At 30.9% G+C, this 10000-nt stretch overlaps 1 protein-coding gene across 1 annotated transcript in view; it reads left to right on the top strand.

Annotated features, from left to right (window-relative positions):
* The window catches only part of LOC133574147 (neuropilin-2-like), a 335141-nt gene that overhangs the window by 237733 nt on the left and 87408 nt on the right, over window positions 1-10000 (top strand). The window contains exon 11 of the mRNA XM_061926222.1: window positions 2690-2834. Within this exon, the coding sequence (XP_061782206.1) occupies window positions 2690-2834 (145 nt within the window). The remainder of the gene's footprint in view (window positions 1-2689; window positions 2835-10000) is intronic.

Below are 10000 nucleotides of genomic sequence, written 5' to 3'. Positions count from 1 at the left end.
CCCTGGCCTGCTGACATGAGGGTATGTCTACAGAATATATTAATTGATGAAAACTGGGCTGTCTGCACTCTCAAAGTGCATGTTGTTGCCAAATGTATTTCATATGCTGTAAACCTAGTTCATAGTTGTTAGTTTCCTTTAATGCCAAACAAACACATACCAATCGTTGGTTAGAAGGCGATCGCCGAATTCGTCCTCGCTTTCTCCCGTGTCGCTGGCTGTCGTGTCGTTTTCGTCGGTTTCGCTTGCATACGGTTCAAACCGATATGGCTCAATAGCTTCAGTTTCTTCTTCAATTTGGTTTTCGCTACCTGCCTCCACACTACAACCATCCGTTTCAATACATGCGTAATCTGTTGAATCGCTTAAGCCGCTGAAATCCGAGTCTGAATCCGAGCTAATGTCGCTTTAGCTTGCTGTTCTATCCGCCATGTTTGTTTGTGTTGGCTTCACTATGTGACGTCACAGGAAAATGGACGGGTGTATATAACGATGGTTAAAATCAGGCACTTTGAAGCTTTTTTTAGGGATATTGCGTGATGGGTAAAATTTTGAAAAAAACTTCGAAAAATATAATAAGCCACTGGGAACTGATTTTTAATGGTTTTAACCCTTCTGAAATTGTGATAATGTTCCCCTTTAATAATGTTTTTCCCTCAAAGGAACTACAAACTGTCAACTGTAAAAAAAAAAAAAAAACTCTTCTCATTGACTGTCAAATCCCTCTGCTTTTCTCTTTTTAATAAATCTGTCTATCCTTTAGCCATGACATTCTTAGAAAAACATCGGCACCTTAATTCCGATAATTATTCACCGTAATCACCACGCTCCACGTTCTTCCTGGTCCTCTATGAGTCTTCCGCGCTGCCTGCTTTTGTCCGTCTTTCATTCCTTTCCTTCACTCGTCCCCTATTTTCCTCTCAGGGGTGTAATTAAAAAAATGGTCTTTCCCGCATCACGACTCCACGCCGCTGGCAGCTGAAGGCGCCGTGAGACGGGGGCCCTTTTAAACTTCTCTCTCCTCGCCGAGAATATGTCTTTAAAAGAGCAGTAATAGTACAACTGAGGGTCTGGCCGTCCTCATCTGCCTGGATTTCTAAATGTGCACCCTGGGAATCCATCCATCCATCCATTTTCTACCGCTTATCCCCTTTGGGGTCGCGGGGGGAGCCTATCTCAGCTACAATCGGGCGGAAGGCGGGGTACACCCTGGACAAGTCGCCACCTCATCGCAGGAAACCATTGTATGATTTTTTTAAATATTTCTATTCTTCAATACGGATGATACAGTTTATTGCATGACACACCCAACTAGGGTTGAACGGTATACCGGTACTAGTATAGTACCGCGATACTAATGAATCATATTCGGTACTATACCGCCTCTAAAAAGTACCGGTCCTCAATACAATCTACAAGGTTGCTTCTCTTTCTTCCCCTCCATTTTTCTGCATTCTTTTGTATCATTAGTTATTGTTACGTATATGTATTGTTGCCTTTGAACAACTGTATTGTTGATAATAGAGGTAAATTATTGGTATTGTTCATTATCAATAGCGCTATTTCTATTGGTATATCTACAGTCTTTCACACACGCAAGTGAATGCATTGCATACTTGGTCAACAGCCATACAGGTCACACTGAGGGTGGCCGTGTAAACAACATTAACACTGTTACAAATATGCGCCACACTGTGAACCCACACCAAACAAGAATGACAAACACATTTCGGGAGAACATCCGCACCGTAACACAACATAAACACAACAGAACAAATACCCAGAACCCCTTGCAGCACTAACTCTTCCTGGACGCTACAATATACACCCCCCTCCCCCGCCCCCACCTCAAACCCGCCCACCTCAACCTCCTCATAGATAGATAGTACTTTATTGATTCCTTCAGGAGGGTTGCTGTTTTGAGGCATTTTTAAAAAAATATGCACTTTGTGACTTCAATAATAAAAATATGGCAGTGCCATGTTGGCATTTTTTTTCCATAACTTGAGTTGATTTATTTTGGAAAACCTTGTTACATTGTTTAATGCATCCAGCGGGGCATCACAACAAAATTAGGCATAATAATGTGTTAATTCCACCACTGTATATATCGGTATCGGTTGATATCGGAATCGGTAATTAAGAGTTGGACAATATCAGAATATCGGATATCGGCAAGAAAGCCATTATCGGACATCTCTAACATCAACTATATGATTTGCCTGAGACAGGACAAAAAAAAAAAGAAAAGAAAATTATCAAAGTACTGAAAAGTATCGAAATACATTTTGGTACCGGTACCGGGACAACACTACACCCAACATTTTGGACGGCGATGGCACATAGCGATCTGCATACTCCCGTGACTGGACTTTACTTTTTGTTCTTTGTTCCCGTCTGGCAGTTCTACCTGTAATGTCCAAAATAGCCGTGAATGCGCGGGTGTAGACGAGCGCTTTTGACGGCAAACAACAGACGGATCTGACTGTAGCAGCTGACAGTCAAACAAGCAGCTGTCCTCAGTGAAGGCACATTTTCCTTGTTGACTCTCCGCCGCCGAGCGCCAGACGTGTTTGTCCACATTTCTTCTCCACCAAACATCAAACACCACCCTGACTCATCGTCGTGATGCTATTCCCCACGGACACCTTTAATAAGCCATGTTCTTCTCATTCCTTCCTTCTGTCAGGTTTTCGAGGGCAACAGCCACTACGATACGCCGGAGGTACGTCGCTTTGATGAGCTGATCACTCAGTACGTCCGAGTTTTTCCCGAGAGGTGGTCCCCTGCTGGGATCGGCATGAGGATGGAGGTGCTGGGTTGTGACCTGCCAGGTACGAACGCGCACATCGCCAGACGCTCCCTAGCATGGGGTTTGCTTCGCTTAAAGGGAAACTTTTGGGGGATTTTTGCCTATCATACATACACACATGTTTTTATTTTGAAATGCGCTCCAAGTCGTAAAATATGGCAACAATGCAGATCATGGGAGTCCAAAAAACGCCAAAAATTGTCCATTTACATCTCATGACCTGAATAGTAAAGTTGAAGTACCAATGATAGTCACACACACACACTAGGTGTGATGAAATTACCCTCTTGCATTTGACCCATCACCCTTGTTCACCCCCCTGGGAGGTGAGGGGAGCAGTGAGCAGCAGCGGTGGCCGCGCCCGGGAATCATTTTTGGTGATTTAACCCCCAATTCCAACCCTTGATGCTGAGTGCCAAGCAGGGAGGTAATGGCTCCCATTTTTATAGTCTTTGGTATGACTCGGCCGGGGTTCGAACTCACAACCTACCCATCTCAGGGCGGACACTCTAACCACTGAGTAGGCTTTTTTGAAGGGAATAGTGAAATTAATACACCGCCATATATTTAAAATGAACAAAATACGTAAATATTACATATATAGTTACAGCGTGTATATAAAATGTTGACGGAGGGTTCCGGATGTTTTTTTTAGAGACTCCCTATTGGCTTCATTGTTAGCTGACTCTTGCTAGTGCTTATTTACGATTTAGAATGCAAAAAAAAAAGCATATATGTGCTTGTCTTACATAGGGATTGTGAACATTAGGCAAAATTCCCCCCAAAAATGCATATATGTAATGCTCCTGGGAACCTCCTGGGACATTTGTGTTTTGCTTAACAGTAGAGATGTCCGATAATATCGGACGATAAATGCTTTAAAATGTAATATCGGAAAATATCGGTACCGTTTTTTTTTTTGTTTTTTTTTGTTGTTTTTTTTAAATCAACATAAAAAACACAAGATACACTTACAATTAGTGCACCAACCCAAAAAAACTCCCTCTCCCATTTACACTCATTCACACAAAAGGGTTGTTTCTTTCTGGTATTAATATTCTGGTTCCTACATTATATATCATACATTTAATACAATTAATACATTTAATTGTGTATTATTTTGTTGGACTTATTAAGAAAAAATAAATTAAATTAAATTTAAAAAATTCAGTTACATTAATTTTATTGTGTATTAATTTGTTGGACTTATTAATTAAAATTTAAAATTTTTTTTTACATATATGTTATTGTGTATTGTTTTGTTGGACTGATTAATTAAAAAAACTTTGAAAAAGATTTTTAAAAATTCAGTTACATCAATTTTATTGTGTATTATTTTGTTGGACTTATTAATTAAAAAATAAATAAATAAAAAACATTCAGTTACATTACTTTTATTGTGTATTATTTTGTTGGACTGATTAATAAAAAAAAATATTCAGTTACATACACTTTATTGTGTATTATTTTGTTGGACTGACTAATACAAATATATATATTTTTTTTTTTATTCAGTTACATGAACTTTATTGTGTATTATTTTGTTGGACTGATTAGATATCAATACAGTCTGCAAGGGATACAGTCCGTAAGCACACATGATTGTGCGTGCTGCTGGTCCACTAATAGTACTAACCAAGTGGTTCTCAACCTTTTTTCAGTGATGTACCCCCTGTGAACATGTTTTTAATTCAAGTACCCCCTAATCAGAGCAAAGCATTTTTGGTTGAAAAAAAGAGATAAAGAAGTAAAATACAGCACTATGTCATCAGTTTCTGATTTATTAAATTGTATAACAGTGCAAAATATTGCTCATTTGTAGTGGTTTTCTTTAACTATTTTGAAAAAAAGATATAAAAATAACTAAAAACTTGTTGAAAAATATACAAGTGATTCAATTATAAATAAAGATTTCTACACATAGAAGTAATCATCAACTTAAAGTGCCCTCTTTGGGGATTGTAATAGAGATCCATCTGGATTCATGAACTTAATTCTAAACATTTCTTCACAAAAAAAGAAATCTTTAACATCAATATTTATGGAACGTGTCCACAAAAAATCTAGCTGTCAACACTGAATATTGCATTGTTGCATTTCTTTTCACAGTTCTTTTTAGTGAGAAACCTGAGCTTGTGCTTCACTGAGTTTATGAACTTACATTCATATTTTGTTGAAGTATTATTCAATAAATATATTTATAAAGGATTTTTGAATTGTTGCTATTTTTGGAATATTTAAAAAAAATCTCACGTACCCCTTGGCATACCTTCAAGTACCCCCATTTGAGAACCACTGTACTAACCTTAAACAGTTAATTTTACTCATTTTCATAATTACTAGTTTCTATGTAACTGTTTTTGTATTTTTTTAATTTCTTTTTTATTCAAGAAAATGTTTTTAATTTATTTATCTTATTTTATTTTTTTATTTTTTTTAAAAAAGGACCTTAGCTTCACCATACCTGGTTGTCCAAATTAGGCATAATAATGTGTTAATTCCACGACTGTATATATCGGTATCGGTTGATATCGGTATCTGTAATTAAGAGTTGGACAATATCGGATATCGGCAAAAAAGCCATTATCGGACATCCCTACTTAACAGCGCTATTTTTTTTTTTTTCCAAAATGTGTAAAGAAATAGACAAAAAAATATATATATCCACTGCACAGGATGCTGGTTCCCAGGAGGATAAATGGACACTCCATAAAAATGTACATTCACAAACACCTTGACGTTAGAATTTTGATAAACTAGCACATTATGTCCACTTGTAATCACAACAAACATACAAGTGTCCTTAATCCCATTCATACCCCCGGTGGATGTGTATGTTTTGTTTGTGTTATTGTTTATCTGCCAATGTGTGTATTTGCTTTGAGTAATTTGCAATCATGCTGAATTAAGCTTGTGCTTATCTTTTGCTTTTACTTTCTGCGCATGAGATCAAGGGTGAGGTTAATCATCCTTGTCTATAGGCATTTGCAACATGTCTGGACAGGGATTAACGTGTCTAGGTCATGGTGCTTCTACCAGTAGTGGCCCATCTGTGCAGGTTTACTGTACTACTGTATACTGACAACCTTCTGCTGATGATCAAGCTGTGACCTTGTTGTGTTGTAGTTGAGGCGCTGACTTACAATTTAAACTTTAAATTGTTGCGCTTTAATCAATTTAAATACAGGTTGCTTAATAATTCCCGTCGGGTAAAAATGTTGCTTTCAAATACTTGTTAGATCTATTCCAAACATTTCACGATCAAACTTCTGTAGTTCCCTCCTTCTCCTTGACTGAGGTTGCCAGATTCACAGCCGAATCCAGCTCAATGGACTGGGCTACTCCAAGGAACTTCAAACTTTCACTGACTCTTACTAGGGGTTGAGGTGCTGGGACCATAATAGCTGAATACACAAGCAAAATGTAATATCGGAAAATATCGGTATCGTTTTTTTTATTATCGGTATTGTTGTTGTTTTTTTTGTTTTTTGTTTTTTTTAAATCAACATAAAAAACAAAAGATACACTTACAATTAGTGCACCAACCCAAAAAACCTCCCTTTCCCATTTACATTCATTCACACAAAAGGGTTGTTTCTTTCTGTTATTAATATTCTGGTTCCTACATTATATATCATACATTTAATACAATCAATACATTTAATTGTGTATTATTTTGTTGGACTTATTAAGAAAAAAATGTGAATAAAAACATTCAGTTACAATAATTTTATTGTGTATTATATTGTTGGACTGATTAATAAAAAATAAATAAAATTAAATTAAAAACTTTCAGTTTCATTAATTTTATTGTGTATTAATTTGTTGGACTTATTAATAAAAATTTAAATAAAAAAAAATTCATTTACATAAATGTTATTGTGTATTATTTTGTTGGACTGATTAATTAAAAAAAACGTTTAAAAAGATTTTTAAAAATTCAGTTACATCAATTTTATTGTGTATTATTTTGTTGGACTTATTAATGAAAAAATAAATAAATAAAAAACATTCAGTTACATTACTTTTATTGTGTATTATTTTGTTGGACTGATTAATAAAAATTAAAAAATTAAAAAATTCAGTTACATACATTTTATTGTGTATTATTTTGTTGGACTGATTAATAAAAAATAAATTAAATTAAATTAAAAACTTTCAGTTACATTAATTTTATTGTGTATTAATTTGTTGGACTTATTAATAAAAATTAAAATAAAATAAAATGCATTTACATAAATGTTATTGTGTATTATTTTGTTGGACTGATTAATTAAAAAAAAACGTTTAAAAAGATTTTTAAAAATTCAGTTACATCAATTTTATTGTGTATTATTTTGTTGGACTTATTAATGAAAAAATAAATAAATAAAAAACATTCAGTTACATTACTTTTATTGTGTATTATTTTGTTGGACTGATTAATAAAAATTAAAAAAAATTAAAAATTCAGTTACATACATTTTATTGTGTATTATTTTGTTGGACTGATTAATAAAAAATAAATTAAATTAAATTAAAAACTTTCAGTTACATTAATTTTATTGTGTATTAATTTGTTGGACTTATTAATAAAAATTAAAATTAAAAAAATTCATTTACATAAATGTTATTGTGTATTATTTTGTTGGACTGATTAATTAAAAAAACGTTTAAAAAGATTTTTTTTGAATTCAGTTACATCAATTTTATTGTGTATTATTTTGTTGGACTTATTAATGAAAAAATAAATAAATAAAAAACATTCAGTTACATTACTTTTATTGTGTATTATTTTGTTGGACTGATTAATAAAAATAAAAAATTCAGTTACATACATTTTATTGTGTATTATTTTGTTGGACTGATTAATAAAAAATAAATTAAATTAAATTAAACACTTTCAGTTACATTAATTTTATTGTGTATTAATTTGTTGGACTTATTAATAAAAATTAAAATAAAAAAAATTCATTTACATAAATGTTATTGTGTATTATTTTGTTGGACTGATTAATTTAAAAAAAACGTTTAAAAAGATTTTTTTAAATTCAGTTACATCAATTTTATTGTGTATTATTTTGTTGGACTTATTAATTAAAAAATAAATAAATAAAAAAACATTCAGTTACACTACTTTTATTGTGTATTATTTTGTTGGACTGATTAATAAAAATAAAAAAAATAAAAAATTCAGTTACATTCATTTTATTGTGTATTATTTTGTTGGACTGATTAATAAAAAATAAATTAAATTAAATTAAAAACTTTCAGTTACATTAATTTTATTGTGTATTCATTTGTTGGACTTATTAATAAAAATAAAAATTTAAAAAAATGCATTTACATAAATGTTATTGTGTATTATTTTGTTGGACTGATTAATTAAAAAAACGTTTAAAAAGATTTTTAAAAATTCAGTTACATCAATTTTATTGTGTATTATTTTGTTGGACTTATTAATTAAAAAATAAATAAATAAAAAACATTCAGTTATATTACTTTTATTGTGTATTATTTTGTTGGACTGATTAATAAAAAATAAAAAATTCAGTTACATACATTTTATTGTGTATTATTTTGTTGGACTGATTAATAAAAAATAAATTAAATTAAATTAAAAACTTTCAGTTACATTAATTTTATTGTGTATTCATTTGTTGGACTTATTAATAAAAATTAAAATAAAAAAAAATGCATTTACATAAATGTTATTGTGTGTTATTTTGTTGGACTGATTATTTAAAAAAACGTTTAAAAAGATTTTTAAAAATTCAGTTACATCAATGTTATTGTGTATTATTTTGTTGGACTCATTAATTAAAAAATAAATAAATAAAAAACATTCAGTTACATTACTTTTATTGTGTATTATTTTGTTGGACTGATTAATAAAAATAAAAAAAAATTAAAAATTCAGTTACATACATTTTATTGTGTATTATTTTGTTGGACTGATTAATAAAAAATAAATAAAATTAAATCAAAAACTTTCAGTTACATTAATTTTATTGTGTATTAATTTGTTGGACTTATTAATAAAAATTAAAATAAAAAAAATTCATTTACATAAATGTTATTGTGTATTATTTTGTTGGACTGATTAATTAAAAAAAAACGTTTAAAAAGATTTTTAAAAATTCAGTTACATCAATTTTATTGTGTATTATTTCGTTGGACTTATTAATTAAAAAATAAATAAATAAAAAACATTCAGTTACATTACTTTTATTGTGTATTATTTTGTTGGACTGATTAATAAAAATAAAAAAAATAAAAAATTCAGTTACATACATTTTATTGTGTATTATTTTGTTGGACTGATTAATAAAAAATAAATAAAATTAAATTAAAAACTTTCAGTTACATTAATTTTATTGTGTATTCATTTGTTGGACTTATTAATAAAAATTAAAATAAAAAAAAATGCATTTACATAAATGTTATTGTGTATTATTTTGTTGGACTGATTATTTAAAAAAACGTTTAAAAAGATTTTTAAAAATTCAGTTACATCAATGTTATTGTGTATTATTTTGTTGGACTTATTAATTAAAAAATAAATAAATAAAAAACATTCAGTTACATTACTTTTATTGTGTATTATTTTGTTGGACTGATTAATAAAAATAAAAATAAATAAAAATTCAGTTACATACATTTTATTGTGTATTATTTTGTTGGACTGATTAATATAAAAAACATATATATATTTTTCAATTCAGTTACATGAATTTTATTGTGTATTATTTTATTGGACTGATTAGATATCAATACAGTCTGCAAGGGATACAGTCCGTAAGCACACATGATTGTGCGTGCTGCTGGTCCACTAATAGTACTAACCTTTAACAGTTAATTTTACTCATTTTCAATCATTACTATAATAATAGCTGAATACACAAGCGTTTGGTCAATAACAAAGCTCTAACCAACACATTTTACACAGAATTAGGCTATTTTCAGGAAGAAGTACCTCATGCCTGCGTACAATATCACAACAAATGACAATCACATGGTTATTGTCAGTACTATCAGAAAACAAAGACTAAAACAAACTACAACCAACACTAGTAATGGTTGTACTGGTGAAAATAAGTAGAGCATGCTTAGCAGCCTAATGTACGCCCGAAACTAAAAAGGAGACATTTTACCAAGGTATGCCTATAGCAGGCCTGTGCAATTATTTTGACTCGGGGGGCCAAATGT

Source organism: Nerophis lumbriciformis, linkage group LG31 (assembly GCF_033978685.3).
Source record: "Nerophis lumbriciformis linkage group LG31, RoL_Nlum_v2.1, whole genome shotgun sequence".
In the NCBI taxonomy this organism is placed as follows: Eukaryota; Metazoa; Chordata; class Actinopteri; order Syngnathiformes; family Syngnathidae; genus Nerophis; species Nerophis lumbriciformis.
The sequence above is the reverse complement of the archived record's forward strand: the minus strand, read 5'-3'. Positions and strand labels throughout refer to the sequence as shown.